This window comes from Mchenga conophoros, linkage group LG5 (assembly GCF_057382185.1).
Source record: "Mchenga conophoros isolate Kocher_MC1m ecotype Shallow Benthic linkage group LG5, M_conophoros_male_GT1.1, whole genome shotgun sequence".
NCBI classification, from domain to species: domain Eukaryota; kingdom Metazoa; phylum Chordata; class Actinopteri; order Cichliformes; family Cichlidae; genus Mchenga; species Mchenga conophoros.
This window is the reverse complement of record NC_140530.1, coordinates 7510977-7532129: the sequence shown is the minus strand read 5'-3', so window position 1 is coordinate 7532129 and position 21153 is coordinate 7510977. Positions and strand designations below refer to the sequence as shown.

Below are 21153 nucleotides of genomic sequence, written 5' to 3'. Positions count from 1 at the left end.
GTGAATACATGACAGTATTTTTTTTTTTTCTTGAAATATCCACCACTGATGCTTACAGCATTGTGATTACTCACCTCTTCCTGGTCAGCCTCCTCTCTTCCAGGGTTGTAAAAAGAGGTAGAAGACTGGTTGGACCACATGATCTTCGTTTATCTGTGTTATGTGACGGCTGTGTGCAAGCAGGAGTGGTAGGCCACCCAGGCCACCCTGCTGGACACGCCACTGCAACCATGGAAAAATTCAGGGAAGGAAAGTATTCACAATTTGAATCAGGTGAAGGAATGAAAATGAACCCTACAAGATCAATCAGCTAAGCACTGTGGATGAGGCAGCATTCTGAAATTGATGTTGTGAAACCAACTATAACTCATTTCATATCTCTACTTTTAAGATTAGGCTTAAAACTTTCCTTTTTGCTAAAGCATATAGTTAGGGCTGGACCAGGTGACCCTGAATCCTCCCTTAGTTATGCTGCAATAGAGATTGACAGACCACGTGACTTTCGCGCATTGCATGCCGGGAACTCGTGGCAAAACAATCCAAGTAACGCATCAAATGCAAGCATTTGCAGCACCGCAAAACGTTCATTCTTCGGTTCCAATAAATTCTTGCTTTTTCTTTGCCCCCCCAAAAAGGAATGTACAAAACGAAGGAGAACAATGCCGGTCCGTACAAAGACAGACTTGATGAAAAGTCAAAGAAAAGATACGAGGAAAAAAATCAAAGGAGTGAAAAGGTAAGACCCTTACGAGCACACAGAGGGACAAAATACGTTAGCGTGCTGCCCAACTTTCACCACGCTCAGATTTATAATTATACGGTTCTTGGAGTGAGTGCACACACTCGTGAAGTTTAGTAACTTCAGGTCACTGCAACAAGCCCAGGTACAGTTTACCAACGGATGGGTACAGGACCTTGAAATGCACCGTGTAGAACGAAAGACCATCATACATATCATAAGTTTACCAGTCTCACAAATCGTCTTCATAAATACACATTCGTTAACCGTTTATTAATAGGACCTTTGAGCGCAATGGTAATTAATTAGTAGTGGAAATTATTTCTGGTTCGTGTTACAGAAATGTAGCAGTGACAATAATATTGTATGCTGTAATCGTACTGGGCAATAGGTGATACAAAACAACTGTTTTATCCTGTGAATAAAAGTATATGTTTTTGTCAATGTACCATAATAACAGAAGCGAAACGCAATATTGTGTCAGGACAATTTACTATTTATGCACAATAAACAAAGGAGCATAGCGCGACAATTTCTGTTCAGCGCCAGACTTGCTTACCTATATCAACAATTATGTTAAGAAAAATGACGCATTAACTACAACAGCAGACTGACCTTTGTGGAAATGCTTGGAGCAGACTAACCTGTGAGCTGGAGTGTTCTGGGACGTTATATTTTGTCTTTGAATGGCTGCAATCCAGTCGCCTTTGTTACTTCGGAAACATGGCTCGAACAATTTCTCTTCAACGACGTAATCCGATAACAACCGATCTCTTTACCCGTCGGCTTTCCGTGGCTGTCATGCGACCGGCTACTGCAGTTAAGAATACAACAGCTTCTTGCCATTTTTTGTGTTTCTTTTTATCGCTGTATAACTGATTTCAATTGAAAGCCTGCGTGCGCTAGTACCTCTTGCCACGAGTTCCCAGAATTCTTTGCGGTTTTACCCCTGAGTGACGTCACATTTTCAATCTCTATAGACGTAGGCTACCGGGGGATTCCCTTGATGCATTGAGTTTTTTCTTTCCAGTCACCTTTCTCACTCACTATTAATAGACCTCTCTGCATTGAATCATATCTGTTATTAAACTCTGTCTCTCTTCCACAGCATGTCTTTATCCTGTCTTCCTTCTCTCACCCCAACCGGTCGCAGCAGATGGCCCCGCCCCTCCCTGAGCCTGGTTCTGCCGGAGGTTTCTTCCTGTTAAAAGGGAGTTTTTCCTTCCCACTGTCGCCAAAGTGCTTGCTCATAGGGGGTCATATGATTGTTGGGTTTTTCTCTGTATCTATGAAGCGCCTTGAGGCGACTTTTGTTGTGATTTGGCGCTATATAAATAAAATTGAATTGAATTGAATTGTGGTGATCAAATGTGTAATCACGAGCCTCACTCTATATCGACCTGCCACGGTGCTGCCAGCTAGTGCTGTGAGCAAGGCTTAGAGAACAACGAATCATTTCTATTAATGGGATTACTTTTGACCAGGAACACCAAGAGTGTAAAAATGCTCAATAAAAGACATAAAATGTTATGCAAATTAATCAAATTTAGGTTGTGGGTTGACATCCTCTTTGTGGAGAAAATCACAGAATCTTAAGTCTGTCTGATCAAATTAACAACACTTTTCAGACATAAAACTATTAACTAAGTCAAATTTGACCAGAACACAACACAAGGGGGGCTAGTACAGGAGTAACGGCTCCCGCCAGTGACGCGCTTTTTGCAAATTTCTCGTCATTGTTTTGCCAGACAGTCTTTCCCTGTTAACAGAAATTGTGTGAGCCTCCGATGTGTGATGAAAACAGGATGTCAGAGCAAACCAGCCAGTTCTGGTATTCTCTGGGGAATTCCAATGGATACATGGTGCTGGGCTGCAAGCACAAGTCCCACTGCACGACTGACAGCGTTTGTTCTGTTCCTCATTGCACAAAGCAGCCGTCACTACTCCTGCTCTCCTTGTTTAACAGCATATCTCCTGGTATCTCTGTCACACTCTTGCACTGTGTCTTGCAGTAACAATGACACTAGCAAAAAGCAAAAGTAGAAAAAAATAGGATGGATTTGGAGAGAGCAATGGTGTTTGGGCACCTTTCCTAGAAGATGGGCAACCGTTTCATTCAGGTTCACAGTCGCACCTGTACCTGTCGCCAAATGCACCTACAAACATCTTCAGCTGTCTATAGCACCAGGATAACTTTTGATGTTCAGTGTGACTCTAAATTTAAGGTGCTCTCGATTTCATAGCTAGATGTCTTTAACTTTTTCTAAGACTTAATGTTAGAGGTTTTTTGTATAGCTCTGATTACAAATTGTTAGTAGTTTTCTGTTGTGGTTTATTTGTTAACAAAATTAAATGTTGAGACACATGAACTAAGTGTGTGATAACTGTGTTGTCATTGTATAACTAAACTTCATCATTATGTAATTTGTCATTCAATCTTGTCTCATGTGGAGCAATGGCCGTTAGCTCTTTCATAGGCTTTCACTCTAAGCAACCCGAGGAAGTGGTGAAATAAACTGCTTTGCATTGCTGCTCCACTAAGCTCTGTATGTCAGGACTGTTGAATTGGTACATGTTCTTGTAAACTGTCACTAAAAGAAGAAGCTGGATTTTATTGCTCTCCAATTTTTCCCCATAGATTTCGTAAGCAGAAGCTTAGCTTCTTCTGCTTTTGTGCTTGTATAAATATTCCTTGGTCTTCTTATTCTTCATGGCTCAGCTCTGAAGATGTTCCTGTGCTGTTGGCTGGTTCTGGGGGCTCTCTTAAGCATCAATCCTGGAGTAAAGGTCAGGTTGACAGAAAAAGGCATTGAATATGGTAAGGTTTGTGTAAAAGCTGTCCTCTTGCTCAAAAAGGACTGATTTCTCCAGTGTTTGCTCAGTAAATTATTTTTCTTTACATTTTGTTAGGCAGGCAACTGGGCATGGCTGACATGCAGCAGAAACTCAATTCTATCCAAGTTCCAGACTTTTCAGGGGAACAGAGGGTGTCTCCGATTGGAAAAGTCCAGTACAATTTGTCAAAGTAAGGCTCCAGTTTGTTCAACATGTCTCTAAATTCTCTTACAAAGTATTTTGTCCTGTTTCCGCTTAAACAAACAAAACACGAATTCTTCCAGTATACGTGTATTGAAGGTGGGAATACCAAAGTCTTCAGTGGACCTGGTGCCAGGGACTGGAGTCAGAATGTCTATAGGTGATGCCTTCATCAGTCTGAATGGAAACTGGAGGGTCAAGTACCTGCGAATAATGTGAGTGAGGTAACATCTCTTCTTTAGAGAAGTAATTTATCTGCTTAAAAAGATATTTTTTCTCTTTTACCAGAAAGCACAGCGGGTCTTTTGAATTGAATGTGAATGGTCTCAGTATCGCTACAACCATCTCCATCAAGACTGATGAGACAGGCCGACCAGCGGTCAGCAGTGACAGCTGCTCAGCTGCTGTTGGAAGTGCAAAGGTCAAGTTTCATGGTGGAGCGAGGTGAGAAACCCAGCTGTGAGGGAGAAGGGTTTTACTATTTTACTTCATCTGCAGAATTCTTCTAATTCCTGCTGGTTTTGTTTTTTGATAGCTGGCTGTACAATCTCTTCACAAGGTTTATTGATAAGGCTCTGCGCAATGCAATTCAGAAACAGGTGAGGGCAAATCTGCTACATGCAGCAGAAATCCAGCTTACACACTTTACCTGCTAGGTAAGGTGTCTGCTAGTTCACAGTGTCTCACATTATCTTCCTTCATTTGTTACTCTGAAGTAACCGGATAATGATGAAAATAAAGAAGTAAAGATTTATTGGTTCGGGCTTAGCCCGCAGTGTTTCAAGATACTTTGATTTACCTCCAAAATATGGAAACCTTAGGAGCCTTAGATATGCACTGAAAGCCAGAAGCAGGGAGGAAGGGAGGCAACAAACACAAACCAAACTACACTAACAATGTAGCCTAATTGAAATCATGAAACAAGCTGTATGTGGAATGAAACGTTCAACTGCAGCAGCATTAAGTTTATCATTAAACAAACACATCATCATCTCTTTGCTTTCCCAGTTAGAAGGATTTTGTTTGTTCTCAGAAAAACTTGTGTATGTTTTTTCATTAGGTTATTTTAAGCTGCTACATGGAGAACTGTGAGCTTCTCTTAATGGATATCCATGTTGCTCATGGATATCCATTAAGAGAAGCGATTAAGTGATTATTTAACATCTGCTCTTTTGTTCACCAATGTTTAATTTTGAAATGTCTTTGTGAGCCTTTAATGATGACTTTCTCCAATACAAATCAAAGTCTAACACCAGATTTCTTCCTTCCGCTTTGCAGATCTGCCCTCGGGCCACCACTGTAGTATCTGATTTAAACCCTCAGCTGAAAACTCTCAATGGTAAAGTATCCTGTTTAGTTACTCAATCAGCTGTTTCACTGGTGATGAACACATGAGTGAGCTTCTGTCTCTATGCAGTCTTAGCCAAGGTGGACAAGTATGCAGAGATTGAATATTCCATGGTATCGTCACCGACTGTTTTAAAGTCCTCGATAGATCTGAGCTTGAAGGTAGAGAATTATGCAACACTACATTTTTACAGGAATCTAAAGATATCACTTTATTATTTTTAAAAAATCTGGAGCATTGTTTTCTGGGTCTTCTTTCTCAGGGGGAATTTTACAACATCGGGAAGCATCAGGAGCCTCCGTTCTCACCAGCGGCCTTTAACCTGCCACCCCAGAACAACAACATGTTGTACATCGGCATGTCTGCCTTTACTGTCAACTCTGCAGCCTTCGTCTACAACAATGCTGGAGTCCTCAGCCTGTCCATCACTGACGACATGGTAAACTGCTGCCTCCTGAGTCTCATACCTTCTTTTCAGGACATCAAACTGATCTCTAACTTTTCTCACTTTGTCGTGCCAGATACCAAAAAGCTCTCCAATCCGACTCAACACCATAACGTTTGGAGTCATTATCCCAGAGGTGACAACACATCCCAGTCATTTTATGTGACGCATTCTTGGCAGTTTTTCACATGAAATTCTTTTTTTCTAGATTGCTAAGCAGTTCCCAGGTCTGATGATGAAGCTGCTGGTGAAGATGGAGAAAACCCCCACACTGACCTTTGAGCCCAACAACGCAACAGTCCAGGCCACCACCACAGTGACGGCCTTTGCCATCCAGCCCAACTCTACTCTGTCGCCTCTTTTTGTCCTGAACTTGGTAAGTTACCCAGCTGATATGATCTTAAATTGTCTTTGTGGTTTTAGAAAACCATCTGAAATGAACCACCATTGCCTTGACAGGAGGCCAGCGTGAGTGCCCGTATGTTTGTCAGTGAAATGAAATTGGCTGCAGCTGTCACCCTCAACAAGTGAGTTAACTGGCAAAGAAAAATAGGGCCGAGAGGTCTTTGTTAAGATGAACATCACGTTCTAATTTAGTCTAATTTGCACAGAATGGATCTGACCCTGGACAAAAGTAATGTGGGAGACTTTCAGGTAAGAAGTGCATTTCTATACAATAACAGTCTGAATCATCAGCAACTCAAACTAACCCTACATCTAACCTACAGGTCAGCGCCCTCAATAGCATCTTACAAGGGGTCTTCAAATTGGTGGTGATACCCACAGTTAATGGTGAGTTCATCCTCCCTTTGAAATTTAAAGAGTGTTTTTTTTTCACCAAAATCTCCAAAGAGGATTTCCATTTGCATTTTCACAGCAGCTCCAAAGTTCCAGGGAATATTAGACAAACAACACGAGGGACCAGCAGGATTATCATTTTTAGCTACATATGTCTGGATAATTATTAATATTGTATTGTGTAAAACAGACCCCCAGCTCTTACTTATATGGAGACTATTCTCATTCCTTTTCTTTCTTTCTGTTGATTTTATTTAGGCTATCAGCTCATATTTTATAAAGTCAATAAGTTTATGAAATCGGAAGAAGTTCATTATTTACCTCTCAGGTGTTGTTAAGAATTTAAAACATAAAAGATAAAGTTATTCAAGTAATTTACAAGAATCCAGAATACTTCCACCACAGTACAGGAACTGTACTCACCTACCTTCACTCCTGCTTTTATTGGAGATAAAATATCGGGAATTTCAGGAGTGGGACCACGCCTCCAAATATGCTCCTCCTGGTTCTCATCTATATACGTTCCCCCAGTTCTAACAGCTGTTCGTTCTCATTGACGTGTCCCACCCTCCCTCCACTTTTCAATTCTTTAACTTCTTCACTTCTGTTTAGTGCATGGGGATAGAGCTTGTACTGGTCTTCTGAATATTTTACCATTTATTTTAAGATTCTACCCCATTTTCTTATTGGGGAAATCATAAAATGTTCCAAAAATATATACCTTTGAATCACCTTCAGGGTCATCTCCTTGTGCATCTCTTTACCACTTCTAATGAGTCTGCTGTTTTTAATTTGCACTGTGGGAGTCTATTTTCTAACAGTTTAAATGAATGACGTTCATCAGAGACCTTACTTTAACACATTCCACTGTTTTCATCAATAATTTTATTGATGTCAGTATTTTCCTTAATTGAATTTGTGTATGAAGTTACATTAGGTGGAATGATTCCAGTGCATGCTATGTAATACATCTATAATATCATTATGACATTGTTACGTGCGCATGCGCCAACCAGCGTGCAGCCTGTTACAGTCGCTCCTGCTTTTCTCTTAGTTTAGCTCTTTTTTCTTACGTATTCTTTTTTTTTTCTGACTTGTATTTTCCTCCGTTTTCTATCTCTTACTCAATCATGTGGATTGAGAGAGTTTTTGTTCTTCTGGTGGCCGTGGAACTGTTACTTTTATCATGGAACGGGACCGCGGCACATCTCCTACACGCACGGACTGTTTACTCCAGAGATCAGCTGATCGCCCTGATGCCGGCCGGCTCGCTGGCCAGGCCCGCAGAAGTGCCCGCAGAAGTACCAGCTGAAATTTGGAGGAAAACACATCGGGGATGCAGAGGTCAAGGACAGAAGAGAAGAAAAAAGGTGACGGTGAGACAGCGGAGGCTCGAAGCGAGGAGGAGGTTTAAACCGTGTCTGCCGTCTATCGTGATGGGAAATGTGCGATCGTTGGCAAGTAAAATCGACGAGCTCTCAGCACTGGTACGGAGTCAGAGGGAATACCGAGAGTGTAGCCTGATGTGTTTCACCGAATCATGGCTGCACCAGGTCATTCCCGATGAGAATGCTTCCGTGGAAGGCTTCCACACTGTTCGGGCGGACAGGGACAGCATCGCTAGCGGTAAGCATAAAGGAGGTGGGCTTGCTGTTTTAGTTAACAACCGGTGGTGTAACCCTGCCAACATAACAATCAAAGAAAGGATTTGTTGCCCGGACACTGAACTGTGTGCTGTTGGACTCAGGCCGTATTATTTACCCAGGGAATTCTCTCACGTCATCTTGGTGGCTGTTTATGTTCCCCCCTCTGCTAACCCCACAGCTGCATGTGACACTATCCACTCTGCCATAGCTCGGCTACAGACTCAGCACCCGAGTGCCTTTATTGTGATCTCGGGTGACTTCAACCATGTATCACTGGACAATACACTACCAACATTCAAACAATATGTGGACTGTCCCACCAGGGGAGAGAAAACTTTAGACTTACTGTATGCTAACGTCAAGGATGCATACAGCTCCTCCTCCCTCCCCCCACTTGGTAGGTCAGATCATAACCTGATTCACCTCAGCCCCCGCTATGTGCCAATTGTGAGGAGGGAACCTGTGACCACCAGGACTGTTAGGAGGTGGTCAGAGGAGGCAATAGCGGAACTACAGGGCTGTTTCGAGGTGACCGACTGGGAAACACTCTGTGAGCCTCACGCCGAGGACATCAATGGGCTTACTGAGTGTATCACAGACTACATAACTTTCTGCACCGACTCCATTGTTCCAGCTCAGACTGTTCATTGTTACCCAAATAACAAGCCGTGGGTGACTAAGGACATCAAAGCCCTCCTCAACAACAAGAAGAGGGCTTTCAGAGGGGGCAACAAAGAGGAGGTGAGGAAGATCCAGGTGTTACTAAAGGACAAGATCAGAGAGGCTAAGGACAATTACAGGAGGAAGCTGGAGTGGAAACTCCAGCAGAACAGCATGAGAGAGGTGTGGAGGTGCATGAAGACCATCACTGGATTCAGGCCAACCAACAGCAGGGGAACTGAGGGAGGTGAGAACAGAGCCAAAGAGTTGAATCTGTTTTTCAATAGATTCGACACCACAGTGTCTGCTCCCACCCCCACAACCTCACCTGCAGTCAGCCTGGAATCCAGAGCCACACCACTGTGCCAGCCTCTCTCTTCACATGTTGCCTCCTGTGAGATTCCTGACACCCCTCCCCCACCCATCACCTTCACTCAATACCAGGTTGAGATGCAAATGAGGAGACTTCACTCAGGCAAGTCTGCTGGACCAGACGGAGTGAGTCCCCTTGTCCTCAAGGCCTGTGCCCCCCAGCTGTGTGGAGTCTTTCATAAACTGTTTATGCTGAGTCTGAGTCTGCAGAGGGTCCCGGTGATGTGGAAGACATCATGCCTCGTCCCTGTACCAAAGACGCCTCGTCCCAGTGGCCCCCAGGATTACAGGCCCGTGGCACTGACCTCCCACATCATGAAGACCCTGGAAAGGCTCATCCTGGACCAGCTGCGACCCATAGTAAGACCACATCTGGATCCCCTTCAGTTCGCTTATCAGCCTCGTCTCGGAACAGAGGACGCCATCATCTACCTGCTCAATCGTGTCTACACCCATCTGGACCAGCCGGCGAGCACTGTGAGGGTCATGTTTTTTGACTTTTCCAGTGCTTTCAACACCATCAGGCCGACCCTCCTGGGTGATAAGTTAGCAGCGATGCAGGTGGATGCTTCTCTGGTGTCCTGGATTGTTGATTACCTGACAGGAAGACCACAATATGTGCGTCTCCCACAGTGTGTGTCTGACAAGGTGATTAGCAACACAGGGGCACCACAGGGGACTGTCCTCTCCCCCTTCCTCTTCACCCTCTACACCACAGACTTCAGCCACTGCACAGAGACCTGCCATCTTCAGAAGTTTTCTGATGACTCTGCGGTGGTTGGATGCATCAGCAGGGATGATGAGACAGAGTACCGGGCTGTGGTCGACTCCTTTGTCACGTGGTGTGAGCAGAATCATCTGCAGCTCAACGTGGCAAAGACCAAGGAACTGATCGTGGACTTCAGGAAGACCAGGAAACACTTGACCCCTGTTTCAATCCAGGGGGTCAGTGTTGACATTGTGGAGGACTATAAATACCTTGGAGTACACATTGACAATAAACTGGACTGGGCTAAAAACACCACAGCACTTTACAGGAAGGGCCAGAGTCGTCTCTATTTTTTGAGGCGACTGAGGTCCTTCAACATCTGCCAGAAAATGCTGAGGATTTTCTATGAGTCTGTGGTGGCCAGTGCGATCCTCTATGCTGTTGCATGCTGGGGGAGCAGGCTGAGGGTCGCAGATGCCAACAGACTTAATAAACTGATCCGTAAGGCCAGCAATGTTGTGGGGATGGAGCTGGACTCCCTCAAGGTGGTGTCGGAGAGGCGGATGCTGTCCAAGATAAAGACAATGTTGGATAACACCTCCCACCCACTCCATGACATGTTGGTCAGTCACAGGAGCTCGTTCAGTGAGAGACTGAGATTACCGAAAAGCACCACTGAACGACACAGGAAATCATTCCTGCCTGTGGCCATCTCCCTGTACAACGCATCCACTTAACGCACTGTTTGCTGCTACAGCTACACATGTTTCTTTTCCAAATATTTATTTATAAGTGACTTATGTATGTATGTATGTATATATATGTATATATTGTACTATTCTTAGTTAGCGTATTGTCTGTCTTGTCTTAATGTTGGTTTAAAATGGAGCACTGTAACAAAAAATAATTTCCCCCAGGGATCAATAAAATATTCTGATTCTGATTCTGATTCTGATTCTGATTACGCCCCTAGTCTAGGCGGGTAGGGACGCACATAAGGTTGGAGGAGAGAGAGACAAATCCCCGCCCTGGTTCCCAAGCCAAACATCCAAACCAGTTGTGAGTAAAAAAAAAGTGATTTTATTTAAGGACAAGAAGCATAGCTCCAGGGTGAGCCCAGGCCAAAATAATAAACAAAACCAACTAAGTCCCACCAGAAAAGACTAACTAAACCCTAAGAAAGAAAAAAGAACAAACAAATGACAGAGCTATCCCTCGCTCCCTGACCAAGAAAAACAGGAGAAAACGATTCCAAAAGAAAAGGCAGCTCACCCCTTCCGCTTCAGCCCACGAGTGCCTAAGCTCTCAGCTAATGCACTAGGAGCGGCTTTTACAATTCACACTCCCACAAATACACAAGATAAACACAGGCTGGGAAAACCAGGGTCAGGACTGCGACGGCTGTCAGGCTACTCGCTCGTTCCACACTCTCTCTCTCCCTGGAGCTGTCAGAGCGGCTTTTTGAATGTGGTCACCTGTTCCATGGTCCAATCAGCTGCTCACTACTCTTCATTAGGGGAGGGACCTGTAAAGAGTCTTAAACACAGTAAAGAGACACAGAACAAACAGCCCACACAGTGTTCTTATGGCCACAGCCGTAACAGACATTCTGCCACATTTGTGAAATTGTGGTCTAAAATTATGAATTTCATTTTGCAGTCCAACTTGCTAAGGGATACCCACTGCCCACAATTGGAAAGATGAAGCTTATGAACACCCAGCTTGATGTGCTGAAGGTCAGAGATACTGATAATATGTTGTTGTTGTTTTTTTTAATCGATTTCATGCATGTGAGCGTATTGCTTCTTGTATATGACATGAGATCTAATTAAGAAATCTTGACATTTCTAAGGAATGAGCAGATTTTCTAACTCAAAGCTGTGAACTGTTCCTTCTAGGACTACATCCTGATTGGGACAGATGTTCAGTTCAGCTGAACTGCACTCCTGAAAACTCCCAGGATTCTTTTCTGCATTCTAGCATCCTTCCATGAAGACACAATTACAGTCAGAGTACGATAATCTGGCAGAAATTCCCAAGAAAAAGCTAAATAAGTATTACTTCTGACAGCAGTCAGAATATTGTGTTTTCTATGTATTGGTTCTCCTCTGAAGTTAACCATTTCTATATTTAGTGCGTATGGACTTTTTTAATATGAGTGAAATGAGTTGCCAAGGACATCATCAGCACACTCATCAGCAAAATGTCTTCTGAGCTCCAGTCTATAGACCACTTTAGGACTGCTAGTCTTTTTGCAACTGCATGCATCCCTCTGTGGTGGGTAGAGATTAAAAGAATATAAATATAAGCTACTTCCACATGGTTTTATGGGTGAAGCTACATGACATTAATCTTAGCAAGCAGCATACAGTTGCCAGGCTAGCTGTAACCAGGCTAGCTGTAACCAAGCTAGCTGTAACCAAGCTAGCTGTAACCAAGCTAGCTGTAACCAAGCTAGCTGCACAAATATGACATGATTCATTTGTAACAATAAGTATTTTGGCAAAAGAAAGCTAAGCTACTACTTCAGCCCTGCAATTAACCTTTTTCTCTCAAGACTACATTTTGACATATAAGTCAGGTTGGAATTTACCTTAGTTGGGATTAGAATTGGACTGTAGAATTTACCTTAGGGTGTCGTCCGGCTAATATTAGCTAACGCTTGCTTCCCCGTTTGCTTTTTGTAAGTTACCTTACAGCATGTTCAGACATTGGCAATTTAGAGTGCTTAATAAATGACAAAGTCACATAAAAGACAATGTGTCTCCTTATGATTCAATGATCTTAAAAAATGCCACTTTATGTATCACACAGAACACCGTCAGGCATCGTTCAAACAGCTTTTAATAAACTTCCATAGTTTGTTTACAAGTGAAACTTTCACAGCTTGTTGCAACAGTCCACCTGAAAGCATCCTCCATTTGTCAAAAACGTCAAACAAGTGATGAAGGAAATGTAGCAGTCTGTTCGATGTGGTATCATCCGAGTCCATCAATCAGTGACATGTTTAAGTCACGGTTGAGTGTGAGCTACATGTTCATCACGCTGGTCCTCAGGTGGAGTCCTACAGTGCACTTCTCTGGCTCTCAGGGAGCTGAGACTGAGAGCTCGACCTCTCAGGCTCTGGGAGTTGGCAGACAAGATCTAAAACAAGACAAAAGAAGACGCCAGAGAATAAAAGACTGAATACAAGAACCGTATTTATACATTCAAGATAATCAATATTCCTGAAACACTTTTCCAGTCACTTTCCTGACTGGTGACAGTGTACCCAGCATTTAAAGTTGGATCAACCAATGCTTACAGCAGAAACATTAAACTGCTGACATGATGATACATCATAAACACATGATATATTCACTAAAGGATCCCTTAAAACTTGGCTTTGACTATTTCAGGTAGTGGCCTAACACTCATTCAATCTGCCAAACATCTTGCTCATATAAATTGTGTTTTTTTTAGAAGACAACAGATATTCTTTAAAGTTGCATCCGTCTATATCAATTATATCCTACCTTCACCAGCACATAGTCTCCAACACTGATGGGTACAGTGCTGAATGCTGTAGGCTGAACATGAACGTCCTCTTTGGGGAAAATCACTTTCATATTGCCATCAGTTCTTCCACACAGGTCCTCAGCAGATCTTTTACTTTCCTGAATAAAAATCAAAAGCAGCCAATTCAGTTTCTTTCGACTCAAAGCAATTTAAGTTCCAGTCAAGAAGCAACATCCAGGCCTTAAGCCCACAATGAAGTGCCAAAAAACTTAGTTCCTCAGCAAGTAAACCACCACAAACCTTAACAAATGTCAAAATATCTAACTAAACAGCACTGAAAAGCATGAGTACAGTCTATTACTTTGTTTTACTATGTCATTGTGGTGGGACGTGGTCTCGCCGGCTTAAAACATTAACTATGTCCTGTTGTTGTTGTGTGTAGGCTGTAGCTGAAAAGCTGCAGCAGAGTATGTAAATCGACAGCCGCAATAAAGAGGTGTAGCGACAAGTGCAAATATGTGGTCGGGTCTGTCATGCATCGTTTACAGACGTACATTTGGACACTGGCAAGGCTTGAAGTTAGGGGGGCTAATACAACTCAATGAACTGGACCTCTCGACGATGTGCTGTTGGTGCCTCTTTAATGGAATAGCCATATAATGGGGCTGTTACCAGGTACAAAGTGTGCTTCAGTTTGTGCAGTAATTGTGCACATTTGTGTTTGTGTTTTACTCATATAGCTCTGTCAGGGACCAAGCAGTAAAGCATAAAGGACACCGGTGGTTTTAATTCAAAAAACGGGTTTTATTGACCCAAAAATATGAAAATATATTTAACAAAGCCAAAACTTAAACAGGCAGACCAATAAAAGAGGTCAACTCAACAGACTAAACTCAAGATAATAATTAACAAAACCTCAAACAAACATATGGTAAACTGACCTGCTGAAATGACACACAGGGGGACTTAAATACTGGTTTAGCTAAACCAAATGACACACGGGGGAAAACAAGATGGCTGCCATATAACCAACTAATACAAAACATTTAAACAAACATGAAACACCCCCCAGGCAATGAAGCATGTGGTGCAATCCAATTAGGCTGGCTGTCAGCAGTACTTCAGGTCTCCCAGCCCTTTGCCACACAGGAGGAGACACCAACCCCCAGGTAACATGTGTGGCATACCATCACACACCTCCCCTCTTCAGAGCTCTCGCTGGAACAGCGAGAGAGATAGTCAGCAGTAAGGTTCTCCTTGCCTGGTACGTGGTGGACAGTGAATCGGAATGGCTGTAAGGCCAGGTACCAGTGGGTAATTTGCCCATTTGTGTCCTTCATCTGCTCAAGCCACTGTAGTGCTTTGTGATCAGTTTCCAAGGTGAAGTCTCTTCCCAGTAGATAGTAGCGGAAGGAGTCCAGGGCCCACTTGATCGCTAAGGTCTCCTTCTCTACTGTGGAATACCGAACTTCCCGTGGAAACAGTTTCCGGCTGATGTAAGCCACTGGATGGCGGCCTTCCATGGTTTCCTGAAGGAGGACAGCTCCCAGGCCCCGATCTGAAGCATCAGTCTGTAATATGAATGGTTCATCAAAGTTGGGACTGTACAAAACCGGTTGCTTACTTAGTGACTGTTGTATGTCATGAAACGCTGCCACTGCCTCCTCTGTCCACTGGATGTAATTGGGGGAACGTGATCCCGTCAGGTCTGTGAGCAGAGCTGCCCTGTTGGAGAACTGAGGGATGAAACGACGGTAGAAACCTGCCATGCCCAAAAAGGATCTCAGCTGCTTCCTTGTTTGGGGCAGGGGGGATGATTCCATGGCCTCGATTTTGCTGACTTGTGGCCTGATAACCCCCTTGCCGATGACATGGCCCAGGTATTCTGTCTCAGCAGCGGCGAAAACACACTTTGACGGATTCACCGTCAACCCAGCTGAGTGCAGGTGGTCCAGAACAGTTCGCAGGTGTTCCACATGCTCCTCCCAGGTGTTGCTGTGGATAACAATATCATCCAAGTAAGCAGCAGCAAAGTCAGAGCAGTCATGTAATACCTGATCCATCAGCCGTTGGAAAGTTGCTGGAGCTCCATGTAGTCCAAATGGCAAGACTGTAAATTGGAAAAGCCCCCATGGTGTTCTGAATGCTGTGAACTCTCTGGACCGTTGAGTGAGTGGGACCTGCCAGTAACCCTTACACAGATCTATTGTGGTCAGGTACCTTGCTTTTCCCAGACGTTCAAGTAGATCATCAATTCTTGGTGTCGGGTAGGAGTCAAACATGGATATGGAGTTCAGGTACCTGAAATCAATGCAGAACCTCATACTCTCATCCTTTTTGGGTACCAAGACCACAGGGTTGCACCATTCACTCTTAGATCTTTCAATGATCCCTAGAGATAGCATCAAATCGATTTCCTTCTTCAATGAAGGCAGCAGACGTTCTGGGATCCTGTAACTTAATCGTCTCACAGAGGCACCTTCTCGTACCACAATATCATGTTCGACAATGTCAGTTCTCCCTGGATTCTCTTGAAAGACTGCTGATTTACACATTTCTCTCACCTGCTGCTGCTTGTCCTCTGGGAGATGGCTGAGATCATAATCTAGAGAGCCAGCAGGTGGTAGATATTGCTCATCTGCTTCATCTTCTTCAGGCACTCGCCGTATAAGCATTGCATCCGCCTTGTGTTCAATACGCTCCACACACTCCTTCAGAAGGTTTATATGCAAGACCTTGCTGGAGCGCAACTGCCCTGGGGTGGACACCTCATATGTGGTGGGTCCCAGCTTCCTCATGACTTCAAATGGCCCCTGCCACTTTGCCAACAATTTGTTGTTGTCACTGGGGAGGAGCACGAGCACCTTTTGTCCTGGCTCAAACGCACGCTGACGAGCAGATTTATCATACCAAGACTTCTGCTGCTGCTGGGCCTCCACCATATGTGATTGAGCAAGTTCACCCATTTTCTCCAACCGTTCTCTCATCTGAATGACATAAGACAAAATGTTCTTGGATCCCCCCTCCACCTTGTCTCCCTCCCAAATCTCCTTTAACAGAGTTAGAGGGCCACGAACCTCATAACCATACAACAGCTCAAAAGGTGAAAAACCTGTGGAGGCTTGGGGGACTTCTCTATAAGCAAAGAGTAGATATGGCAGCCATTGATCCCAATCGTTACCACTGTCGTTGACAAACTTCCTGAGCATCTGTTTCAATGTCTGGTTAAACCGTTCTGTCAGCCCATCAGTTTGAGGGTGGTATGGTGAAGTTCTCAGACTCCAGATGCCCAACAACTGATAAACTTGCTTTAACAGAGTAGACATGAAGTTAGTGCCTTGATCAGTTAGTATTTCTCGTGGAAACCCAACTCTTGCAAAGAACTGCACTAAACAAAATGCAATGGGCTTGGCCTTTATAGATTTTAAAGGGAACACCTCAGGATATTTTGTGGCATAATCTGTTACAACAAGCATGTAACGATTTCCTGCTTTGCTCCTCTCAACAGGCCCTACAATATCCATTCCAAGACGCTCAAAAGGAGTGCCGATGACAGGGAGAGGTTGGAGTGGAGCTCTATGGGGGATTTTAGCAGATGTTATCTGACACTGTGGGCAACTTTTACAAAACTGAGCCACATCTTTGCTAAGACCAGGCCAGTAGAAATGATGTTTGATGCGAGCTGTGGTCTTGTGTTTACCAAGGTGGCCAGCCCACGGAATAGAATGCCCTAAGGTGAGAATGGCGTTTCTAACCTTCTGGGGAACCACCAGCTGCAGCACCGACCCCTGCTGACGATAGAGAATGTCATTTTGCAAGATGTACTCACTGTTAACCTGCTCCACTCCAGGTTCCTTTTCTTTGGCCTTCCGGAAAAGAGATATTAAAGATTGATCAGATTTTTGGAGTTCAGCAATTTCAGTTGGAATATTAAACCCTAGGGGTGACGGTGTTGGCTCAGCGTCTGTTAGTGTATCCACAGGTGAAAATTTGAATTTCTCCTGCCTTCTTTGTCTGCGGGCCTTCCGTGGCTTCGCCACAGTTGTCTCAAACTCCTCATTAAAAAAAGGCAGGGCACTCAGGGTCTCAGAGTGGGTACTGACTTGCTTAGCCTGAGCTCTGGTAACAGCTACATTGCACTCCTCAGTCTGCTCAGACTCCAACAAATCAAAAAGCACAGGAAGGTCACGCCCTAACACGGCAGAGTAAGGCAAACTGTTCACAACACCCACATTCAGCAGATACATCTGGTCCTGAACTTTAATGTAGATGTCAGCTGTCGGATATCTTTTCTCATCTCCATGGACACAACAGATTGAAATTGTATCACTGGTGCGAACAATATTAGGTGGGGCAAAATCTGAGTGAATAAGAGACCGAGAACTGCCAGAGTCAAGAAGGGCATTGAGTAGAACCCCATTCACTTCAATCTGGCTCATTTTGATGGATTTGTCACTCTCCTGCTCAGGATCAGCATTAGAACGAGGAGCAAAACACATTTGCACCATTTTAGCAGAATTTCTTGGGCACATAGGTTTTGTATGGCCCTCTAATCCACAAAGATAACAAATGAGCTTCTTACCAGAGGCCTTTGGTGGTCTAGTGGTAGACTGAGAGCTCTTACTGGTGCTTGTATTTGCTGAATCCAGATGGTTTTGCTGAGGTATCTTCCGAGTGTCCCTCGATGCCTTCCATGCATTATGGCTCCATGCTTGCCCCTTCTTTCTGGCAGCAACAAAAACATGAGCTAACCGAGCCGCTTCCATTGCTGAACCATGGTTGTGTTCTCTGATCCAAACCTGAAGCTCAGGAGATAACATTCTGAGAAACTGCTCCAAGATTATAGTTTCACCAATGTCATGAATAGTTTTACCCTTTGGCTGGATCCATTTCCCATAAAGCTCCTTCAGTCTCGCATATAGCAGGGATCTGAATCTTTGCCTATATGTTTCAGGGTTAATGTCATATTTTGACAGAATAGCTGATTTCACTTTATCATAGTCTAATGAATCATCAATGTCCATGTGAACATAGGCACCTCTAGCTTTACCAGTAAGCAAGGGTATCAAATGAAAAACCCAATCTGATTTCTGCCATCGATAAGCTGTAGCCATACGTTCAAATGTGATCAGGAAATGTTCAATATCATCAGCTTCAGTTAATCTTTCCAATCTGCCCTCTATTTGTAGGGGAAACTGAAATGCTGGTGAAATGGCTGGATTGGAATTAGTCATAACTGGTTCACCCTGGGCCTGCTGAACAGAGGAAGAAGGATGAATATCAAACTCTAATGATTCAGAGCGAGCTTCTGCAGAATCTGATGATGATGTTCTGACTTGGATTTCTGACTGCAGAAGTCTAAACTGATGTTGAAAGGCTTTAAATCGCTGTTCTTGTCGTGCATTTAACTCACTCTGTTTTGCATCCCAGATGTCCTGTTGTTCCATGTGAGCATGTAGCATATTGACTAGATCAGACAAAGTAGGCTCCTTTTCCACTCTCTCCACAACTTTGGTGACTCCTGAGGTTCCATTTTCCTCCTCTACGCAGGTTTGCTGAGCAGATCCCTTTTTCTTTTCATTCTTGCCACCACAATGCATTCTTCTTCCTCATGGGGAAAAACAGAAAAAAGAAAAAAAAAGACCTGTGTCCAATACTGGATGATCCCACTGCTGCCACCAATTGTCAGGGACCAAGCAGTAAAGCATAAAGGACACCGGTGGTTTTAATTCAAAAAACGGGTTTTATTGACCCAAAAATATGAAAACATATTTAACAAAGCCAAAACTTAAACAGGCAGACCAATAAAAGAGGTCAACTCAATAGACTAAACTCAAGATAATAATTAACAAAACCTCAAACAAACATATGATAAACTGACCTCCTGAAATGACACACAGGGGAACTTAAATACTGGTTTAGCTAAACCAAATGATACACACGGGGGAAACAAGATGGCTGCCATATAACCAACTAATAAAAAACAATTAAACAAACATGAAACACCCCCCAGGCAATGAAGCATGTGGTGCAATCCAATTAGGCTGTCAGTGGTACTTCAGGTCTCCCAGCCCTTTGCCACACCTTTTGCCAGACAGGAGGAGACACCAACCCCCAGGTAACTCAAACAAAGACAGATGTATTAATATAACATAAAACAGAACTTTGACCATGCAAGGTTAATATGTGTGCACGCTAGTGATGGCCAAATGAAGCTTTCCGAAGCACTGAAGCTTGTATTGAAAAATGGTTCATTACTCGAAGCTTTTCAACACAGTCCTCTCCGGTGACATCTGGTGGCGAATATTTTGAAGAGCAGCTTGAATCTGCAAAATAAAACGGACTGCTCAAGCATCACTGCTCACTCAAGAGTGGAGTTCTCGCTGATATTGGGCCACCGTTCCGTTGCTTTGAACATGTAATTGGTTTTGTTTCTCGATTGGGGGGCTGACAAAAATGTAATGCGTATTTGCGTAATACATTTTGATCAATAAACTTTCCCTATTTAAACATGCACTATGGTGGCCTTTCTTTGCTCATAACTCCTTTATGTTGGTAAATACAATAAGTGAGCAATATATATAATATACATATGAGAATGCACAGCACATTATGGAGTATGCCCCTGCTGTGAAGTCCTGCCTCCATCTACTTGTCATTTAATCACTGGACAGCTGGACAGGTTCATACAAAATATTAGACGAGGCCAATTGTCCTATACATATTTTTGACATTGGGGGGAGACTGATTGTGAACTAGAAAGGGAAAATGCTTAGGGGGCTGAGTACGGCTGCATCGTTACTGATTTGTAGAATCATTTTGATTCGATACAGGATCCGATTCAATTTGATTGGAATCTTGAAAGTTTTGCCTCAGTCAGAAATATTACAATTCTGGTCATGTATCAGTATATATCTATAATTTCGTATCTATTAAAAGAAAGCTGACACATGTGAGACTTAATTAGAGATGTAAACAGAGAGTTATGAAACCTGCAGCTGCAGAAGCCAGCGAAGAAAAAAGAGGCAAACACAGCGCGGACCCGACGACACACCAAAATCTGACTCTGACGCGTCGGGTCCGCGCTCTGCGTTTACGTTTGTATGCAGAATCCGTAAACCTGCTCCCAGTTACTGTTTTAGCTGTATGGTGTTTGACGACATGTTGTGAGGTTTAACCTGAGATGCTGGCGTTTCAGGCATAATAACGTTAATTTACAAATCGACACAGGATTGTAATGAATCAATATCACTTTATTCAATTTAGCATGGATTGTAATCAGAAAGGCGATAATCAAAACCCACCCCTAATCAAGAACTTGCAAAGTAAAAACATGATCTATGTCAGGTAGCCCTTTTGTTATTTACAGTTAAAAAGAGGATTAGTGTTACTGTGCGCTGGCTGAGTCTGTTTCTTTTCTTAGAAATAGTTTCTCCTGCCCTGGAGAAAATCCACTTGCATGGAACAGAAGAGGCTGTGGAGTGCAGGAACTACACTGCAAGCTGGTAGATATGCAGGTATTCCTGGGTCCTGCAGACTATCACCCAAAAACAATAAACAAAATGATTTTCTAAACTGTAGCAATGTATTGTACGTATAGTGTCAAATACATTGTTGTAGTCTTCATCAGCTTTAAATCACATGGAAGTGTTCCTAAAGTCATATGCTGTAATGATATTTACATTATGAAAACATGATTTTGGACATTTCAAGTTTTTCACTTCGGCAGATAAAATGAATTGAGCAAAATCAACTCAAAATATTCCCACACGCCAGAACGTCCTCTCTTCCTCGCTCATATCTGTCAGTGGAATGATCACCTCGTCGCTCTCTGTCACCATCAACACACTCCACGAATCCCGTGGATGATTCACTTCCTTATATCCGTTTGAATCAGGTACC

The 21153-nt window shown here is 43.4% G+C and overlaps 2 protein-coding genes across 2 annotated transcripts; one reads left to right on the top strand and one right to left on the bottom strand.

Moving 5' to 3' along the window:
* Positions 1-3444: 3444 nt before the first annotated feature.
* Positions 3445-12501, top strand: LOC146573703 (bactericidal permeability-increasing protein-like). Its single transcript, XM_085273006.1, has 15 exons — positions 3445-3557; positions 3650-3764; positions 3859-3990; positions 4064-4219; positions 4311-4374; positions 5054-5114; positions 5193-5284; positions 5386-5562; positions 5645-5704; positions 5777-5944; positions 6028-6095; positions 6180-6222; positions 6297-6360; positions 11413-11489; positions 11652-12501. Exons 1-15 carry the CDS (start codon positions 3467-3469, stop codon positions 11688-11690), a joined length of 1407 nt encoding a protein of 468 aa, XP_085129132.1. The 5' UTR covers positions 3445-3466; the 3' UTR covers positions 11691-12501.
* An 87-nt stretch (positions 12502-12588) lies between these two features.
* LOC146573702 (mitochondrial tRNA methylthiotransferase CDK5RAP1-like) lies at positions 12589-19185 on the bottom strand. The gene is made up of 3 exons (XM_085275506.1): positions 18665-19185; positions 13269-13409; positions 12589-12897 (listed from the first exon to the last, which is right to left on the bottom strand). The coding sequence occupies exons 1-3, from the start codon at positions 18704-18706 to the stop codon at positions 12766-12768; spliced, it is 315 nt and encodes a 104-aa protein (XP_085131632.1). The 5' UTR covers positions 18707-19185; the 3' UTR covers positions 12589-12765.
* Between the last annotated feature and the right edge of the window lie 1968 nt (positions 19186-21153).